The sequence below is a fragment of the Pelobates fuscus genome, chromosome 1, assembly GCF_036172605.1.
Source record: "Pelobates fuscus isolate aPelFus1 chromosome 1, aPelFus1.pri, whole genome shotgun sequence".
Taxonomy (NCBI): Eukaryota; Metazoa; Chordata; class Amphibia; order Anura; family Pelobatidae; genus Pelobates; species Pelobates fuscus.
Window position 1 is genome coordinate 86,055,164 of NC_086317.1, and position 21,445 is coordinate 86,076,608.

At 39.5% G+C, this 21,445-nt stretch overlaps 1 protein-coding gene across 1 annotated transcript in view; it reads left to right on the top strand.

Moving 5' to 3' along the window:
- Window positions 1-18,111, top strand: part of NEK8 (NIMA related kinase 8) — a 38,062-nt gene extending 19,951 nt beyond the window's left edge. Inside the window, exons 9-15 of the mRNA XM_063449979.1 lie at window positions 2,988-3,064; window positions 8,269-8,386; window positions 9,361-9,511; window positions 10,702-10,865; window positions 11,332-11,490; window positions 13,587-13,745; window positions 15,591-18,111. Coding sequence (XP_063306049.1) covers window positions 2,988-3,064; window positions 8,269-8,386; window positions 9,361-9,511; window positions 10,702-10,865; window positions 11,332-11,490; window positions 13,587-13,745; window positions 15,591-15,616 — 854 coding nt within the window. The 3' untranslated portion in view covers window positions 15,617-18,111. The remainder of the gene's footprint in view (window positions 1-2,987; window positions 3,065-8,268; window positions 8,387-9,360; window positions 9,512-10,701; window positions 10,866-11,331; window positions 11,491-13,586; window positions 13,746-15,590) is intronic.
- Window positions 18,112-21,445: the final 3,334 nt, after the last annotated feature.

A 21,445-nucleotide genomic window follows, 5' to 3' on the forward strand; every position in this document is an offset into this window, starting at 1 on the left:
AAGGACCAAATAGAGTAATACAAAATGTACACTTGGTATTTAAAATTCAATGTTGAACTCACAAAAGTAGATAAAATGAGGGCTCATCTCATATAATGATGACTTCTCTGGTATAAAATATGTTCTGTATTCTCAGTAAAATACGGTATGTAAGACAAATCGTGGAAAACTAAAAGTGCAACAGGGTAAAGTGATTTAACAAACTGCTTTATTGTAACACACCTACAAGATAAAGTAGAAAATTGTGGGGGGCGGGGCCTGACCGCCGAGCCGACTGGACGTGGGGCACCTCGGCTCCGCTATGAAAAATAGAATAATCGGGCAAAACCTACCTTTTCCCCCCCCGAAAACGGCTCAACAGCCACATGAAGGCAAAGGGGACACAGGCAGATACCCTGGAGGTCGGTATCAACCCCAGTCCTGCCGGCAAAGCGGACTGCTGGGCGACTGAGATGGAGGCCTGGCGGGAGAGGCGGCCGCTCTCCCGTGCTCAGTCCGGTGGGACCTCTCGCACGCCTACTGAGAGGGCCCCGTTTCCCCCCCCCTGTGGGCCGGGGGGGTTATCCCGGACCCCAACGGAGAGGCAGTGACCGCTTCTATCATCTTGGCGGCGACACGATCACACAAGAACCGCGTGGCAAAATCCAAGATGGCCGCCGCGATTAATGCAAGCCGGAGATCAAGCTCCCACATACAGTATCAGAAGCTACAACTCCCTGTGACACTGGCAGAACTAAGGGGACTTTACCAAGACTCTCACTCAGCCTACCCTGAGAGGAGCAGCGATCGCAGCATACAAGCATTATTCTGCACCCAAGGCTGATGCTGGCAAATGACACAAACGCACCCCTGACCGGCAAGTACCGAAACGCTCCATCACGCAGCGGGAAAATGGGGGACTTGACGCTGGTGACCAGGACGGCAGCCGACCCAGCGCAGCCACAGGGGTAACAAAGCAGCTGCTAACCTTCTACAACGACAGCCCAGCAGAGCACTGAACTTTCCTTAGTTTAGCACTGTGATTTTCTTATCATTTACCTCCCTATCATTTCTGACCTTACTGTAATCACTGCAAAATTGCAGGGACGTAGTCTAAAAAAAATGTCTTACCTCAATGTATGCATTTCCCGGCAAACCCAGTGACTAGCTGCCTCCCGGTGGCTAATCCTAAGCAGTGTGGAAAAATCCATACCTGATATTAGCTTACGACCTACCGATTATATATTAACCCTTAAACTAGGCCAACTGCGCAATACCTAGTATGTAACCAAACAGTCACGACACACATAATCGCAGTTGTGTCCGGTCCAGCATGTTACTTAATCTTGATTATTACCCACGTAACCCTATTACTAGCAATGTTTTGCCTATTCTATGCGACCTATATAAGTTGCGCTCATGCTCCGCAAAAGTTAGTTTGTGAATTACCTTGATCAACTGAATACTAAATATAAAAAATGTGCAAGCTCTAACATACCCCTGATTGTTATAAATGTTTTTTGATAAAGCATGGGGAATGCCGTCGGGGTACCCCAGGCATGTTGTTTCTCTTATCTGCACTACAAAAATAAAGAATAAAAAAAAAAAAAAAAAAAAGTAGAAAATAGTTTACATACTTACTGTAATTTCCTTTTCCTGGCTATTCTACATGGCAGCGTAACTTATGGGTTAGCTCCTCCCCAGCTGTCAGGACAGGAATAATTAATCAAACAATTAAGAATTGTCAATATAAGCCCCCTCCTCCAAACTCCCCAGTCTTGTTAAAAAGCAATAGCTGAGGAATTCAGAAGGGAGGGAGCGTGATGCTGCCATGTAGAATAGCCAGGAAAAGAAAATTACGGTAAGTATGTAAACAATTTTCTACTTTCCTGGCCAAACATGGCAGCATCACTTATGGGTATTACCCAAGCTCCCATGAGGGGTGGGTTAAATAAATTAAACAGTAGACCTTGTAGATGCTCAACACACAGAAGGTTTATTAGGTTCTTCGTTCCACTGAAGCGAGGACACTTTTCCCAAAACAAGATTCTTTAGAGGAGGACAAATCCAGTTTGTAGTGCCTTACAAAACGTATGACGAGAGGACCAAGCAGCCGCCTTACAGATATCCTCTACCGGCACCTCCCCCATAGAAGCCCATGAAGTTGCCAAACTTCTGGTTGAATTTGGTCTGGTGGTGCTGGGAGCTTGGAGACCCTGGGAAGCATAAGCTTTAGTAATTGTCAAGGAGATCCATCTTCTAGGCCTTGCTATACATATATAGTGCTGCCAACCCTAAGTGATGCTGCCATGTTTGGCCAGGAAAAATTAGTTAAAATCCCATGGCTGTATCACTGAAGAAACAGCATCAATAGTTAAGGTGCTGGTGCAGCAAAAGCATGATCTTCTCTTTCAATGAATAAATGAGTGGCATCAAGTAAAATAAAAATAAAATAACAATGAAGCACAAATCCAACTTTAAGTTATGACAGAAACTAAGACCTCTCTTAGGAAGACTTTTAAAGTGCACCTTTCGTTCACAAATCGTTTGGATGAAGTTTACCTGCATGGATTAACAGGGATTTCCCCTAAAGTGAGAATTGTCCGAAATGTTAAGTGAATTTCAAATTCAAGGCCAAAGTAGCCAAACTCCCAAAACGCTGAATTCCCACTTTAGTAAATAGCTCTTTTGGTCTCTACTTTGTGCAGAGAAATTGTCAGCAAATGTAGTATAGATTTAATTATGTACCTAGCACACAACATTTTCCTTCTCATCCAACATTGTGGATATATGGATTAGAGGTTTTTTGTTGTTGTTGTTGTTTTTTTAAAAAATTATTTTATCACCTTGCCCTTACAAACTGGGATTTTTACACTGCACAATAAAAACATAGTTTTGCTGAAATGCTGGCTCAGGCTTTTAAAAATTGCTTATTTAGAAACACTTCTTTAGTACAGAGAAAGATGAATGTGCAAAGCAGAACATTGATGTTTGTTTTTTCTCCTCAGACAGGGGTATAATAATGACTTTTGGCAGCGGCAGCAATGGTTGCTTAGGACATGGCAATTTCAACGATGTCACTCAGGTAAGCCTGGCAAATGCTGTCCGTGCACTTTACCGTATTAAGCAGTTAAACAACAGAAACGTACGTGAAAAATGCAAAAAGGTCTACAGCACTACGTTAAAATGGTCTCCGAACAAGTATGAATCACTATCCACAAACAATACCTGCAATTTTACTGTTGCTGATTGTTGGGTGGCCGGTACCAGTACCCATGACTGCTACTCACCTATTACATACATCAATATGTGGGTGAGCGGAATGTTACTTTTCCTGCTTGGGTGTTTCGTTGTGCACGTTCCCACAGACAAGGTCTCCTAGCCCTTACTCTATAGTGGATTCATGTCTGTGAGATGCACCTCTAGGTAAAAGTCTAGGATTACAGGATATATGTCAAACACGTTTGTTTTTTGTTATTGATGAGACTTTTGATGTATAATGGATCAAGATTTCCTTTACAAATGTGAATTTTCGATTACATGCCTTTCTATGTGGACAGTTTCTAACTAGAGAATATAGTTATAATTAAAGACAATGCTAATTGCTGTCTGCAGTTTACAGTCCAGATCCCTATTATTATGTGATGATACCAGTGAGAAAGTAAAACAATACAATGCAAAGTTAATTATAATTGTACTGAGAGTAATAAAAAACTAACAGGCAACACACTAGTTAGTGTGCCTCAACAAATACGGCACAGATCTAAAATTTGGTTAATCCCGGCTAGAAAAGGAGACAGTATAGTTGTGGAAAGGTAGTTCAAATTATGGAATAAATTACATGTTCTTTTCTGGTTGGTTTATTATTATTATTATTATTAGTGTCAGCCACACCACTCTTACACATAGTGAGAACTGTTTTAAAGACGGATGGATCGTGGGGTTGCCGGGTAGCCATGGCAACTCCATGCATAGTTCTGGTATCCTTAAAGTTACAGTTCAGGTCCCCGCAAAACTCTGTATTTTTATAATAAAACTTTTAAGGGTCATATTTAGGGATATGTATATATATATATATATATATATATATATATATAATTACTTGTTTCTTTCCTAAGTCACACTCCTTTGTGTGATTTGATACAGGGTGATGATGCTGACCAATAGTGTTTAAGTCCTCCCTATATATATATTTCCCTCTTCCTAGTGGTAGGGCCCCTCTCATGGTTACTCTTACTAGAGAACATTTGTATTCCTGGTACTTACCTGGCTTTGTTTTGACTGTTCTGTTTATCTGGTATCCCTGACCTCTGCTTGTCTATTTGTTTATGTGTACTTCTGGATAGCTTAACTTTAGTCTATTTTCTACTTTGCTATTTTCATCTATTTTGGGCATCACTTTGAGCCCAGCCGCTCTAAGGTCTGATATATGTAACTTCTGTAACCTATTACTTTCTATTTTCCTAATTATTTCTCTATTCTGTGTGCTAGGGTCACCCCTTCCTGACCGCTTTTTGAGGAAAACAATGTCAGTACATGTTTATATTTACTGGCTAGGCTGTCAGTGACCATGTTAAAATGTACACTTATCTTGTAGTGGATAACGACCTTCGATCGTCTACAGTGCTGCTTGAATTGTAAGTGGCATGGTTCAATGCCAAGTTCCGATTCTGCCATCACCATCTCACTTCTGAAATCAAGGTTTTGTCAGGTCATGCAAAGTTTTTCCAGACTTATTTTGTCTGGTTGTGGTGATCAAATGTCCACTTTAGCTTCATTTCTGTCTTCATAGCTCATAAGAAAAATGGAGATTTAGCTAAAGTGGACAAATGTGTTCATCTGCCTCTGTATATCATCCACTTTAATTTAATGCATAGCTTGTTTATTTGCTTTAGAAAGATTAGTGATTTGACAAGGTCAGCAATCAAAAATGATAATCATTATGCATTTATTATTATTTATATATGGTGACTTTATTTGTCCTCATACTTGGATCTCGTTGTCTAGCGACCATCAATGGGTGTTTGCTTTTTGTTGTACTATTCTCTGTTATCTTTTGAGACTGTAGTACACAAAAATCCCAATAGAACAGCTAGTTCTAAGAAGTTGCTTACACCACATTTGGCACCACCAAATATCTTAGATCAAACATCTTTCCCATTATAATGTTTGGTCGAACCACAGCCAACCAGCTGCAGATCACTGAACAACAGGGATGAGGTTCTAGTCCACTTCCTTTTCAAGCTAAGAAAGGTTCGTAGACCTCACAGTGAAAAGATATATAGAATAAAAACTAGATGTGTGTACAAGTCTGTGTGCATATATGCAGGGCCAGATTAAGAGTCCAGTGGGCCTGGTGCTGACAATTATGATGGGCCTATTTACAGAATCTTATCGACCAAAAACACAAACAATCATACCTCCCAAGCATCATGTATCTGATGGAGATGGTGATGCATCTACGAAAACACATACCCTATGCTAATCTCTCTCTAATTTATGCTTTCATCTTTCAAGTAAATCTATAACCCCTAACAGCAGTGTCCAGTGAAGCAGGAAGTCAATGGGCGGGGTGAAAGAGTGTGCCACTGGCGCGAATCACCGACCAGACCTGCCAAAAGGGGTGAACATGCCCAAAAAGGGGGCATGTCTGTCCAAAGAATTGGAAGGCCAGTCTGGCATGAATGCATGTAAGGCTGCCTGCCAATCATGCAGGCTGTCCAACTAAGGGCATACTATGCAGGCAGCACCCTGAGCTTGGCATAAATGCATCAAATGATGCGCCTACTCCACGCTTTCTAAGGACTGTCCTCTAGCACTCACATGTCCACTTGTCTCCTTATCATCTTACTAGCAGGCAGAAGCTCCTGGTATACAGTCTGAGACAGAGAAAATGTGTATGTAGTGAGTGTAGAAGAAAGGGGACATGCCACAGCGTTAGAGAGACCAAAGTCTGCATTATCTAAACTAATTTTACTGTCAGCCATGCATCCCTCTTAAGCTTCCAAATTTAAAGGGACACTATAGTCACCAGAACAACTACAGCTTATTGTATTTGTTCTGGTAAGTAGAATCATTCCATCCAGGCTTTTTGCAGTAAACACTGTCTTTTCAGAGAAAATAACTCTGATATCCACTCCTTAGATGGCTGCTAGAGATGCCTCCTGGGGCAGTACTGCCTAGTGTGCAGCACTGCCATTCAGTGTCTCCACCCTCTGCATGCAGAACTTTCCTCATAGAGGTGCATCGAATCAATTTATCTTCATGATGAGATGCTGATTGGCCAGGGCTATGTTTGACTTGTGCTGGCTCTGCCCCTGATCTCCCTAGTTGACAGTCTCAGCCAATCCTATGGGAAGCATTGTAATTTGCTCAGACCACCACGTTTTATCGATGTCAGCAGACAGAGTCAGTTCAGAGGCAGACAGGGACAGAGCCAGCAGCTGCAGACTTGAATACAAGTAAGAGTTTACTATATTTAGGGAGGCAAGAGGGGGCCAGGGAGGCTAAATAGTGGTTTTAACATAATAAGGTTAGAAATACATGATTGTGTTCCTGACCCTATAGTGTTCCTTTAAGCAAGAGTATGTGAAGAGTAGTTAGGGTTGCCACCTATCTTGGAAAAAAAATACCAGTCTTATACATTTGTATAATGAATTAGTTATGCGTGACATCACATGATGTAAATCACAAGGAGTGACATAAGAGAAAATTCTGTAAAATCACCAACAAACTACTCACAGTTTGATTCTGCTGTATAGATGGACTGCTCCCAGTGGGGTCTCCCTGTCTTCCAGTGTCTCAGTCTCGCAAGTCAACCAGTCTCTCAGTGTCCCTATGTATCACAGTGTCAGTGTCCCCATGTCGCCCAGTCCCCTAGTCGCCCAGTGTCTCAGTGTTCCCATTTCTCCCAGTGTTCCCATGTCTCACTGTGTCCCCATGTCACTGAGAGACCCGGGGACACTAAGACACTGGGAGACATGGGGCACTAAGACACTTGGGGAGACATGGAGACACTGAGTCACTAGGGACACTGGGAGACATGGGGAAACTGGGAGCCATGGGGACACTGAGACACTGGGACACAGACAGTGGGAGACTAGGGGACACTGAGAGACTAGGGGACACTGTGTCCCTAGTGTCTCCGTGTCCCAATGTCTTAGTGTCTCCCAATGTCCCTATGTCTCAGTGTCCCCATGTGTCTCAGTGTCCCCATTTCTCCCAGTGTCCCCCGTGTTTTCCAGTGTCCCCAAGTGTCTGTGTCCCCAGGTCTTCCAGTATCCCCTAGTGTCTGTGTCCCCATGTGTCTCCTAGTGTCTCAGTGTCCCCGTAATTTCCGTTTATACTGAGAAAAATACCTGCATTTGTATTGCCGGTATTACTGCAATACTGGTACTGGACAGGCAGCCTCAAATACCAGCTGTGCCAGTAAAATACCAGTCAGGTGGAAAACCTAAGAGTATTGTGTGAAAAATAAAAAAATGTAAAAAAAATGTTTTTTTTTTTTAAATGGGCCTATCCCATGGGCCTGGGCCTGGAGCTGCAGCTCCATCAGCCCCTATGTTAATCCGGCCCTGCATATATGAATGTTTGTATAAGTCTGTGTACATATATGAATGTGTGTACAAGTCTGTGTGCATATATGAATGTGTATATATATGAGTCTGTGTGTATATGAATGCATATATGTGAGTCTATCTGTGTCTTTGTGTCCTTGCGTTTGAGAATGTCTGTGTATGTATATCAATGTGTAAATGTGTCTGTATATGTGAATGTAAGTTATATATGAATATGAATGTATAACTTTATTTATGCGAATGTGGGTATGCAAATGTAATTTACCTTACAAAAATTGGTTGAGGGTTGCAGAGAGAGACATACCACATTCCTGATTACAGCTAAATCTCTTGACCAGGTCCGCATGTTTCATATTTGTGTTGCACCCAGAGGAATTTCTTTATGACACTATTTGGGTAATGAGCAAATGATATACCTAAAAAAAGAATCACTGATTGTATAGTTCCATTATAGTGATTTAAGTTTGATTGCATGTGCTATTAAGCTATGTGTATTTTTCTTGAATAACTAAACTAGGTTATTTTTAATTAAATACTGTGTAATTGACACCAGCAAAGAGTCTATTCGTATATTTCTGGCCGTAATAGATAGTCTAGCCACTATGATAGTCTGCATTATACTTGATTTTTTTTTTTAATTTGGCCATATAGTAACAGTATGTGATCTAGAACTCATCTGCAAATGTATTTATTTTCTTGCTTGCTCCCACAGCCCAAGATCGTAGAGGCTCTGCTGGGTTATGAGATAGTTCACGTATCCTGCGGGGCTTCACATATTCTTGCTGTTTCAAATGAGAAAGAAGTGTTTTCTTGGGGCCGTGGGGACAATGGTGAGGTTTGTTTAGACTTTTCTATCCATAAATCTTCGGGACAATAAATTCTTTCACAGGGCTGTGTTGAAAATGTTCACCGTTATCATATACTTAACACCATGCCTCAGGCACTAAAAAACATGCCTTATCAATATGGATGCAAAGGGAGCCAATAGCAAAATGAATCTGAATAGGGCCTAGTCATGTACAAGATAGATCGAATGAGATAACAATACATAAGGGAGATATATTTGCTGTTGCACTATGTGAAAAACTATCTCCAGAGACTAGAACCAGTACATTAAAATATGGATGTGGTTTAATTAATTCGGTTTGGGATATATGTATATTTTGGACTCCTTAAGGAACAATAATGTAATAAAATGTCATAACAAACTAGCCTTTAAAGAGCATGTGAATCTCTATATAAGGACATACCGAACTTCAAATGCAAAATGAGCAGACATTCCAAATTAGCATAGGCTCTTCAGGAACCAGATTGTGATCTTTCAGGGGTTTTAAATGCAGTCCTTAAAGGCTTAAAGTGCAGTATTTATATATCAGTCTAGGGACAACGTTTGAGAGTTTGAGCAACAAACCATGAGCACTGAACATGGACGCTGTGCCATGACGGTTTTCTTTTAGGGGAATTTATGGTGAACTAAGTGCGTTTGGAGAACCTAATCTGATGTGGAAAGTTCTTATTAAGTAAGAGTCTGTGTAACAGCTGATGGTATATTAGAAGTAGGACTTCTCGTGCTGGCATAAAGTCTTCAGGGACCAGAGCATGCTGAGGGCAGAGATTGTCATGGGTCCTTAAGAGGTTAATAAAACTACTCCGTAAATAGTAGCTCTGATAGTCAATTGGTATCTTTGCTATCCACTTATGCAAGTAGATATTACCGGTCAATGATCTTTTACACACTAAGTAAATGTAAAATAAGCGATGTTATGATAGTTTGCACGATTTCTGTTTCACCTTCTCTTCACAGGACGGCTTGGATTAGGCAATCAAGAATCTCATAATTCACCGCAGCAAGTCCTTATTCCTCCAGAGTATGAAGCACAGAGAGTTGTGTGTGGAATAGACAGCTCTATGATACTCACCATGGGCAATCAGATCTTGGCCTGTGGCAGTAACAGGTTAGCATTATAGCAAACCAGTTGGTGCAGTTATGATGCCAACATTGATTTCTTTGCGTTTGGTATTGTACAGTATACGAGCACGTCCACTGGTTGGTAACTGCACCCAACATAACTAGGCGTCACCTAAAGTGTTCACTCCTAAACCAGTATTCCAAAAGGAAGACCTGCATTGGCTAATAAATTTCTGAAGACCGAGAAAAAAATAAAAAATTAGGTGTGAAATGTGTCACCTCTTGCAAGCTCAGTTTCAAACATTTTATGTAGACCGTTATTCACTCAACATGCATATAGTATTGAATGGAAAGTAAATTACAATTATTGTCATGCTGTAACTAAAGTTGATTTCGAATTTAATTTTAAATCAGGAGTTTTTGCTGAAATTGTACAATTCACGTCAATTTGGTATTTAGTGAATAAACCCCACAGAGTTATTTACTAAAATGTGAATTGTTGATTATTTAAAAATATATTCAAAATGCATTAAGCCACAGTAGGCGATTCAGATACATTTTGCAAGTTAGCTATGGTTTCAGTTAATCATTTTACATTTCTTTATTTTTAATGTACATGGTTTAACAAACATGAGTACTGAGACATTTCACAAAAGTTATGAAAAAGTGTATGCATTGCATGAAATTTTGGGAGAGCTGCATGTTTGTATAGGAAATTAAATAAAACTGCGAGAATCTAAGCGTATGTATAAACCACTGGGACTTGAGTTAACCATTGCATAAAACTATTAGTGTTCAATGGCAAAACATAACGAATGAGACATTGCTTGCAAATTGTGAACTGTATCATAGGTAATACATCCTTATTGTTTGAGAGGTCAGTGGGCCATTTAGCCAATTCCTAAAGATGGAGAGTCCTTTCCTCCACAGCCATTACTCACCCCGACACGGTCTCTCCATAGTGCCCAAGAGAACATGTGTATGGTAGCATCTGCCGCAATTAATCATTTTTATATTTTTATTTTGGCATCAAATTTTTTATTTCGAACTCCCAACACTTCATATTTAAGCGAATAGCCCTGCATATTGTTTTTAGCTATTAAAGTAAGCAGATCCTACACTGAGCTTACCACAGTAATTGCTGTCATTGTTTCCGGGATCACTTTTATTGAAGGGCAGATACAACCAAGATTTAGGTTTGTCAGTCGATGACCTCCCTGCATATTGATTTGTCAGGTTCAATAAGCTGGGTCTGGACCACATTCAGTTGGGATCTGAGCCCACCCAGGAGCAGCAAGTGGAAGAGGCCTTTATCTTCACTCCTGTTCAGTCTGCACCTTTAAACCAGGAGGCCATCATATCTGCAGATGTGGGGACTTCACATTCTGCAGCAGTAACCGGTGAGTGTTAACTAAACTCTACTTCTTAGCAGAATGGAAACAATGTTACACAAAGAGATATATAGATATGTGTAAGGAAAGTGAGAGAAACCCTATTTACATTAGGCTTTACGGTCTATATGCAGCTGTTCACTTGACTGACCTACACTACTATAGGTTTGTGAATGGGAAGGAAAGTTCCTTGCTTGGCATTTACTAAAGCTAACATTTAATGTTGACACACACAGCAATTGAGATAAATATACATTGGCACGTTAGATGAGTGGGGGAGGTGGGATTCATGGTTTATTGCTAAACAAAGACACTGGAAAGTTCTGCATGTGTGTTCATGGCTAGGTAGAGTTTCAAGCCTGGGAAAATTGAAAACAAGCCATTTATTGCATTACGTGTTCTGAACGGAGGGGTAATCTACCCCATTCATAGCATCATGTTTAACCCTTTGCATGTTTTACCTTTCTTCCTTCAGTCTTGGGTAAATGTTATACCTTTGGCAGTAACCAGCATGGACAGTTGGGTACAACTGCTCATCGACATAGCCGTGTACCCTATATTGTGAGTGAAGCTCAGGATTTGAAGGTGACAATGGTGGCATGTGGAGATGCCTTCACGGTTGCTGTTTGTTCAGGTACAATTGACATGCATTAGTTTCCATTGTAACATTATTTATACACATCTAATCACAATACAATCATCACAAAAGGCATTGATTTGAGTATGGAGAGTGGGACATGAAGTAATGATCCATCTACATAGAAAGTACTGTAGATACCTGCATGTTATAAAACACAAAAGAGAATCCAGATTGCTTGTAATGTGCATTATTTTGTCCCAATGAATGAGTAATTAAAACAATTCCATAATACATTAAATACATCATCCAATTGCTATTAATCAGCTGTTGCAATCTATATAAAGTTCTTTGAAAAGGGCTCTGTTTAAGAGATATTAACTATAAGTTAATTTCTATATAAAATATAAATGTTTCTTCACGTTTGTCTGTTTACATGCAAGGCATGCATTATTGATTGAATTGTATTGATTAATTAGCATACTGGGGCCTCATTGTCTTAGGGACAGGATAGAGTTGGATTTACATGAGAGATGGCCAAGTTTAGGGGAGGGAGAGTGATGCCATATACAAGGATGAGAACCGAGATAAACTGCTGTATCCATCAAAATCAAAATTGATGGCAGGAAGCTTTATGCATTTTTTAAGCAAATTAAGCTTAATTATTTTTCATGTAACTTGCTAAGCAGCACAATTTTTATCTTTTTCTTAGAGCAGAGCACAGCATGATGCTATGAGAACATGGAGTATTTATTTACGCTCTGAAATGTGTGTAGATATCCCCCTGTAGGATATGTGAAAAATAAATCGGGGAAGTGTTTTGAAAACCATCTGATTCAAAGCTTTACACCACATCCACATTGCAGTTTTTGTCCAGGTCTGTTTAAATTAGTTGATTTGTAAAATGTGGCCCATTGGTGGGTCATGAGTGATGGCATGAGAACCACTGGTTTAAAAATCTGCGATTTCCTTTATCAGTGATTATGATTTCGAAATAAGTGCATTCATGTGGAAACATGAACACATTTACAGCGAAGTTCAGTATGACCGCAAGAACTTGCAAGAAGAGGAACAGTGTAGTTACAGTACTGGTGAACCACCATAAAAGGGTGAGAAATGGAAAATAGGCGATTATTGAGGGTATGGGGGAAGGGGGGAAAAGAAGGAGGGGTGATAAAGTATTCATATGGTGGAGTTAGAGCACAGTCGTAGCCAATAAATCTACTTGGTTAGAAGTACCAAAAGTTCATATAATTAACAATGCCGGGGACATTATGGAGATACACTCAGTGATCTAAAAATAGGAGGGTGTCTGATTCTAGTGACTATTTTAAGTGAAACCACATTTGGGCTATATTAGCATGTGTTCTTCTCAGGTAGGCTACCATGAGTTCCGTCACGTGGTCCAAATGTCCCCTGCATATAGTGTCCTTAAAAGTGGGGGAAAGGTGGGATTTGTCAGGCTCAGTATTATGGACTAAAGGCCAGAAAAAAGGTGGGCAGGATATTGCTCTGTAGTCTATATTTGCCATAACAAATGGGAATTTTAAAAGCTTTTGAAGAAAATCGTTCGTTGATGGCATCACATATTTTCAGACCCCCACCAAGGTGGAATTTGCAAAGAATTCCTGTAGTGAGATAAATATGCCTAACTAGAGAAGTTTGCAGGCTTGTACCATAGATTTCGAAAGTAGCATTAAGTGAGTATAGACAAAGGGGATATGCCTGGAGTATGGGTTGAGTTATGAGAAAAAGGTGTAAGTGAAGAAGAAATGGATGAGACCTGTTATTTTTTAAATGTATTTGTCAAACTCTGCCAGCGTTGGGGAAGTGAGTGTGTCTTTGCTGCTTATTGAGGGCTCAGGCTGAGGGAGGAGCCAGAGACGAGACTACATTGGGCAAGCATGTGCCTGTTGTTTTACCTTTATCCACAGTTTCCCAGTGGACCATATCATCCTGTCCATCCACCCAATATGTAGGATTGTGAGTAAGGATAAAATAATTAGAATTACTTATTACAGAGTTGAATTATTATTCTTAGTAGAATTCCATGATTCTGGATCCTGCCTGCTGTATTAAGCACTGCAGTTTTGTTTTATTGGATGTATTAGAGTTCCCCAACTGCTACTGAAATGTTAATACTTACTCAACAGAGGGCCAGGTCTTCACCTGGGGAAAAGGAGCTAGAGGGCGTTTAGGACGAAAAGATGAAGGAATTGGCATGCCCAAAATGGTCCAACTAGAAGAAAGCCACCCGTACATTGTTACATCAGTAGCGTGTTGCCATGGTAACACTCTGCTTGCTGTGAAACGTAAGTATGGTACTTGTGCATAAAAATACAAGTCTGTGCATAATCTGACTCATGCAGGGACACAAGTACTGCCATTGTTACCAACGGCTTTGATTCCTAGAAAGATAATCACGTTTACGTATCTGGTAACGGTTATTTTGAGCTATTTTTTGTGTGTTACATTTAGCAGTAGACAAGGTTATGGTACAGATTCTGGACTAGTGGGAAAAATTTAAAGAATGAATTATTATGCTGACATTTGAAATATGTTTGTATTTCCCCTCTGGTGAAAACAAATACCTATGGATATTATACATTTTATTAACCGCTTTAAAGCATATGAATGAGCATTTTATTCGAATCAGTAGGGAAGGAAATGAATATTCTCGATATGTAGAATATTAATCCATTCTGCTAGTTTGTGAATAACCACTGAATCAATTGCTAAATTGTAGTATAGTAAAATGCTGCATGGTATGGTATGTTAAGAAGCAACTTTAGCTTTATTAAGCAGCTGTGGTGTGCAGATCATGCCCATGCAGTGTCACTGCTCAATTCTCTGCCATTGACTTGTTCCTCTTAATTAAGCCCTAAGGTAGATCCTTGACTGTTGTAGGGTATCTACCTTTTGTCTATCTCTGGTTTAAATTGTAACACATGGATTCAAATAATGGAAATTAATCACATTTTAAATCTTGTTTTTTTTTTTAAAAAACAAATTATTATTAAATACATTTTTAGTTGTCATTAAAGATGATCTGTCACCGTCCAGAGAATTTGCATAATTGCGAATGCGCAAGAGTACCACATTCAGGTCCAGGGAAGATTTTGCTAGACCACGCAGTCTTCTATACAACAAGCTTATTTCCATGCAGTCATTGGTGACAGCTGGGCAAAATGACAAGCTTGACGGCGGTAGCTCCGCCTAGTGTCAAACACTCTCAGGCAGAGGAAAACTACTTTGTCTCAGTATATTTTGTGAATGGGTTGGAATTTCAGTGAAATTCCAACACAGTCCATTTGAGTATTTCATAAAGATTCTATGTTAATGAAATACTTGGTTTGAGGGGACACTAAACAGACACTAATGACATTTAGTTTTGTAGGGCTTTTAAATTTACCTATACATTGTAATAACAAATGTATAGATTATTATTTAACATTAAAGGGATACTCCAAGCACCATGACCACTCATGGTGCCTGGCAATCACCCCCTCTGCAGCTGCTGGTTTCAACTCCGACAGCATCATCAGCTAGCACGGAACAAGATTACCAGGCTGGCCAATATCAATTCTGTGCAAATTTGGCGTCTGTTTTTTGGTTGGAGTAACCCTTTCATTATCTTCTCAATTCCAATATCATGGTCTTAAGGTCCCAGAACAAAAATGACAGCTACATGAGAGCCTGTCACCTTCCTGCAACCACTATGGTTTTTGGCAGCCACCTTGGAGGAATTGGACATAGTTTATGTATATTTATGACTTACATTGGCACAGTTAATTAAATGTACACTTATCTGATCGAGACTTCGCCACACACAGATATTGTGATCGATTTAGTCTGTTTAAAATAAATAAATAAATAAATAAATATACATGGCATATACCACAAGAAGGACATTTTGTTTGCTAACACATTATGTGATATATACGTCTATTTTACTTATGCAGGTTTTTAATAGTTGCATTCTTTACTGAAGTATTGCTGCTACAGGTAAATTTATGTTCTGTCTCTGAGACAGGGATAGCATTGTAATGAGGAATTTCCTGCTTTTTTGCTTGACAGTGACCCATTGCACCATGGGAGATACTCCCATTTCCCATTTGTCCTTGTGAAGTAACAATTTGTTTCAATTACATTTCCAGCGGGCTTGGAAGACATTTCTGTCTGAAAGGACTATGTCAGAACACACGTCTCTACGAGCAAAGAAACAGAATGTTGGAAAAATCTTATTTGAAAATCTCTTTCAAAATCAGAATTTTCACACTATAGCGTTACTGTTAAAAAGACATAAATCAAAGGAGGATAGTGTTTAATCGCTATAAACAGTAAGTTGTGTTGAGTGCCAAACTTGGAAAATTTAAGACAGTAGGCCTGTTTAGAAAAAAACTATTTTTCACCTTACCTGTTTAATAAACCACTAAGTGTTATATTATATTATTAAACAGTTCTGCAATAGTTAAGTGCATAACATTTATTTATACTGAGATTTATTGCCTCTTAAACCTTCATGCATCTGACTGCTGTTTCTTGATTGGCTGCTCATTAAAAGGGACAACAAAGGCCTCATATATAATTTCATATATCTGTGATATACCTTACCTCTATCATGATTCCATTTCCATTAAAGATCAATTTAGGAGACCAGTTTTGAAGGTTAGCAGAAGTCTATTTTCCTTATATTCCAAGACATAAACCCAGACTTTAATGTCCTTTTAAATTACTGACAGAAATTAGGAAATAGTATGCACTTACAAAGCATGGCTTGCCTTAAAATATTCACAGCATGTTTTTCATAAATTATGGTACGATGATAAAAAGAACACTCTGAATGGAAGTAGACTCCTATTTTAGTACATTATGTATCCATTAAAATAAAGGGATACATTTAAAGTTCCTACCATGGTTTGTTCTTAAATGTTTTAAACACCCCACCGAGCTCTATTCACCAGAAAATATTACTTAAACTGCTGCTTAAGCTGATAGCAGCTGTACTTTGGTTGCTATCCTCTTACTGACAGCTCCATCCGTTATTTGAATGAAGCCAAAGATGGAACCATGTGGCAATTGAGCTTGTTTCTTCCCAGACAGTTGATGGAGACACATACAACATGTACTCTGGACTTGCAGGAGTAAGCATTAAGATTCCCAAAGTCATGTCTGTGGAAGGTTGGCATATAGCTGCAACAAAACTCGCTAGAGTTCTAAGACACTGTGTATGGTCAGAGTAATTCAGTACCCCACGCACTATAATTGTTATGATTCTTATAGCGCCCCTTGAGTCTGTGCGCGTGGTTTAATATACTTTCTAACCAATATTGTGTCCACACTCAGACTATTACCTAGTGTAGGTGCCTTCATGTTACAGACCCTCATGAATCCTTTAGTGTCCCCTGGGGAGATAGCTAGAGCCTTTCATGATGGCACAAAACAGATTTTAAGTCCATTATGGTGCACGAAGAGAAGCATATCAGCCCCAATGGACTTTCTCTTTTTTTTCCCTTTTATTAGTGATAAATTCATGTTAAATACAAAGTAAATATGCAGTAATCAGCAGCAGAATTTTTAAAAAAGCAGGGCCCTACTGTACGAGAGTCCTGCCATGTGGGATTTTCCTCCCACGAAACGCTGCAGTAAAGCTATGCCACCTGGTCTATTAACAGGACAAAGTATCCAGACTCAAATGTGCAGGCTAAAAGTCAACCTTTATTTTTTTTTTAATTCAAAAGAGAATTACAACATCATTGTCATAGACCAGTAACTGAAATAAAACAGAAATAAAACAAAACGATATTGATCAGGAATCAACTTATACTGACAGGAAGAAGACTAGTTATTCATATACGGATTGTATAATTATATTTACAGTAAGGTCTTGGCATTTAGAACGACACCATTGTAGGGGATATATTGTGGTCTATTATGTTCCTTTGTGGGCATGTTGCTGGACCCAGGCCATAGAGAAGCTTAAAACAGACCAATTTTTATTAAAGAGGGGGAGAGGGAGGTATGCTGGTTTGAATAGGACTGTAAGTCTGGATAAGGTCTATTCAGGAGTCTGGTAAGAAGGCAAGTGATACTATTCCCGAGTGGTGTAAGTTTGGGACAGGTCCACCAGCAGTGGAGAAAGGAACCTTTTTCTTCACATTGTTTCTAGCACAAATTGGAGGTGATCCTTTACATTGAGGCTAGATGCTGAGGAGTGAGGTACCACCGAAAAAGTATTTTATATCCCTGCTCTTGATGGGTAATGCATAATGAGTGAAGTTAATGACAACCAAATGCCTAACCAATCTGTAGGGTCTTCTGAGGGACCCAGGTTAAATATACGGTAGGGAATAAAAGTCATTCCTTCATTGAAGACTAATATAAACTGGAATCCTTATGGACACATGGGGGATGGGGAGTGTGACAAAAAGGAGAGAGAAGCTAATGCGTTTTGTTTTGTGCAAGACACTTCTTCAGATCTTCAAAAATGACAACTTTTAGCCTGCAGGTTTGAGTCTGGATGCATTGTCCTGTTTGTTACTGGACCTCATGATATTGAGTTACTTCAATAAATTTTTATTGTGTTCCAACATATGCTCTCAGTGCTCTACCTTAAAATGTAAATAATGTCTATAATCATAGATAATTTAAATATATATACATTTTCATAAACAGTAATTGTATTTATTTATATAATAAACCAAATATTTCCACAATATTTACTTGTGATTGCATTTATTACGTAAGTTATTTCTGACTTGTCAGTTGATACACATAAATCATTGTTGTTTAAAGTTTTACAGAAACACTCCAAGCACCATAACCACATAACCAGTGGGCTGTAGTGGTTATAGCGCTTGAAGCGTTTTTTTCGCAATGTCTGAACTATATAGATCTTCAAATGCTAAATATGCTGTGCTTTTCTTAAAGGAACACTTCAGGCACCAACACAACTTCATGTAAATTAGAGTTGTTATGGTGCCAGAAGGCCACAGGGCACAGTCTCACATTCAGGGGTGACCCATGAGCGGTGGGTGCCCTAAATTACAATAGGAGGGGGCCTATATTCTCCACCCATGGGTGGCGGCTAAATATAAAAGTAACCCACCCAAACCCCTAGTCACCCCCTTTAGCCCCTTAAGGACCAAACTTCTGGAATAAAAGGGAATCATGACATGTCACACATGTCATGTGTCCTTAAGGGGTTAAATAAAATAAAGCCCTCCCTACCCCCCTCGCCATAAAAATAGTGAGGGGGAACTGATAAACCTAAATACCTGTAAAAAAAATAATTATACTGATCATTGGATGTCTCTTTTTTTTTTCTAGAACCTTTTTTCAGGCCCCAAAAAAGCGAAATAATAATCCATAATTCCCGTCGAATTTATAAAATAAAAAAAACATGCAGAAAAAAATGCATCTTCACCCAGCGAGGGCACCGAGCAGACTGAGCTCCGCAGGGGAGAAGAAGCCTTCCCACGCCCAGCAATTTGACTCAGAGCCCTCTAATTGGTTGCTTTAAGACAACCAATAAGAGTGCTCTGATAGGTAAATCTTGAGCCTTGCAAGTAATCAGGCAAGGCTCAAGAGTTACCTATCACTTGTCACTAGGGCCCCCACTCTCCGCTCATGGGGCGGGCCAGGGGGAACAGGACAATAGCTCCCCCTTGTACCTTACGGATCCCACCCACTGCTCATGGGTGGGGCTGGAGGGGGGAGGCAGTAGGTCCCCCCTAGTGTAGCTGAGGGTCCCCAATTGCCGTTCATGGGTGGAGACCAAGGCAGGACACTAGGTCCCCCATTCAGTTTAGTGGTGCACAAGTGGGGGCTCGGGTGGGACACTATCTTTATAGGTGCCACACTAAGGGGCACTTTATTAGAGACATGGGTTTTTGTTTTGTTTTTACAACACTGGCTGTTCTGCCTCTGCTTTGGCCACTGGCTGCTCACTGTTTAGTAGACATGCCCCTACACACGGAATAGCGAGTAGGAGCAAAAGGGAGATTTTAAACTGATGTGATTACTAATACTAAGTAATCCAATTTTGGTCTTTCAGCCTTTTAATAAATAGTTCCCCAATAGCGTGGGAATTAGGGAGCTATTTACTGAGTGGTTGCAAGATGCAGCCGCGACACGAATAGATCAGTGTTTCTTTCATTTTAATGAAATTCCGATCCGAACAAAAATTACTGAATTGCGTCCTAACACGAATGGACAAACTGTTCTCATTCTGTTAGGACGAAATTCGGTAGTTTCGCCAGCGTTCAAAACAACAGGGGGAGAGATAAGCATTGTGGGAAATTGCTTTGAACACAGGAAATGAAGTGGACTTAGCTCCTCATCTGGGTCAAAGCTGGTCAAGCGTAGCCAAAATACATAAGACAAAATAGTCCCTACTTTGACTTATGTTTTAAAGAAAACTAGATCAGATAGAAAGAAAAGAATAACAGATTCTGAGAGAGGAATAGAAGCGATTGGGAAAAAGTAAGGTCGGCATGACAGTACCGCTTCAAACTTCTGTGACTGGGAAAGTTTTTGAAGGGTTATTAAGTGATACTATTCAGGAATTCATTGGGAAGAACATTTATTTTCGCAAATATCAACGTTTTTTTTATGAAACATAGTTCATGTCAAATTAACCTAATAGCATTCTATGAAAAAGTAAGTACATTTGATGCGGTTTCTCACAATGGGTTAGTGTTCAAACTTAAAGAAATTGGTCTTGACGAAAAGTCTTGTTCTGTGGTAGAACATTGGCTTAAAGATAGAGTATAGAGAATTGTCATTTATGGTAAATTTTCAAGCTGGACAAAAGTGGTGAGTGGTGTCCCTCTGGGTTCTGTACTGGAATTGCTTCAATTTAACATATTTATAAATGAATTTGAAATGGGCATTGAAAGACATGTTTTAGTGTTTGCAGATGACACAGTATGCTGTAAAGTAATACATTGTGAGCAGGGTATTGCTTTGCTGCAGAGAAATTTAGATAGATTGGGGTACTGGGCACTCAAATTGCAGATGAAATTTAATGTAGAGAAATGCAAAGTTATGCACTTCGGGGTCAAGAATGCACAAGCAACTTACACCCTAATGGTAGTGAATTAGGGATAGCCACCCACAAGAAGGATTTGGTCATTGTTCTAAATAAACTAGGCAACAATGTGCAATGTCAATTGACAGTTGCTAAGGACATTGTCATGTATAAATAGGGGCATTAATTTTCAGGATGAAAATATTATTTTGCCTTTTAAAACCATGTTTTGAATATGCTGTGCAATTTGGGGCACCATTTCTAAAGAAGAATGTTATGATACTAAAAAAAGTGCAGAGGCAGGCTACAAAATTTATAAAAGGAATGGAACATTTATATTTTATATTCATAAACAGGACTATGCATAGGACACAAGGTCATACATTTAGACTGGAAGAAAGGAGATTTAGTCTAAGGCAAAAGAAAGGTTTTTTTTTTTTTTAAAGTAAGAACAATAAGGATGTGGAATTCTCTGCCTGAAAAGGTGGTTTTATCGTAGTCTATTGGATAAACGCATGCAAAAACATAATATACAGAGATATAATTTTTAATAAGTGGAGTAATAGCTTCTTCATTCTGGGGTTAGGAAGAATTTTTTTCCTAGTTTGGAAGTGCTTCAGACTTGGTGTTTTTTTTGGATAATCAGCAAAAGAAGATGTGGGAAAGGGGGAACTTGATGGATGCATGTTTCTTTTCAGCTATGTAACTATGTAATATCTCCCCTTAAAGGGACACTATAGGCACACATATCACTTCATCTCATTGAATTGTTAAAAAGTAAAACATTGCAGTTTTTGAGGAACAGTTACTACCAGACAGTTACTAGAGGCGCTTCCAGGAGTTTATCGGACTCTGGGTCCCTTAAATGACTATGGATGTCCTCACACTCTGCATGAGGACATCTAGCGTTAGTGAAATCCCTATAGGAAAGCATTGAGGCTTAAAGACGGCAAATAACGTTGTTTTTTTTTTTTAACCTTC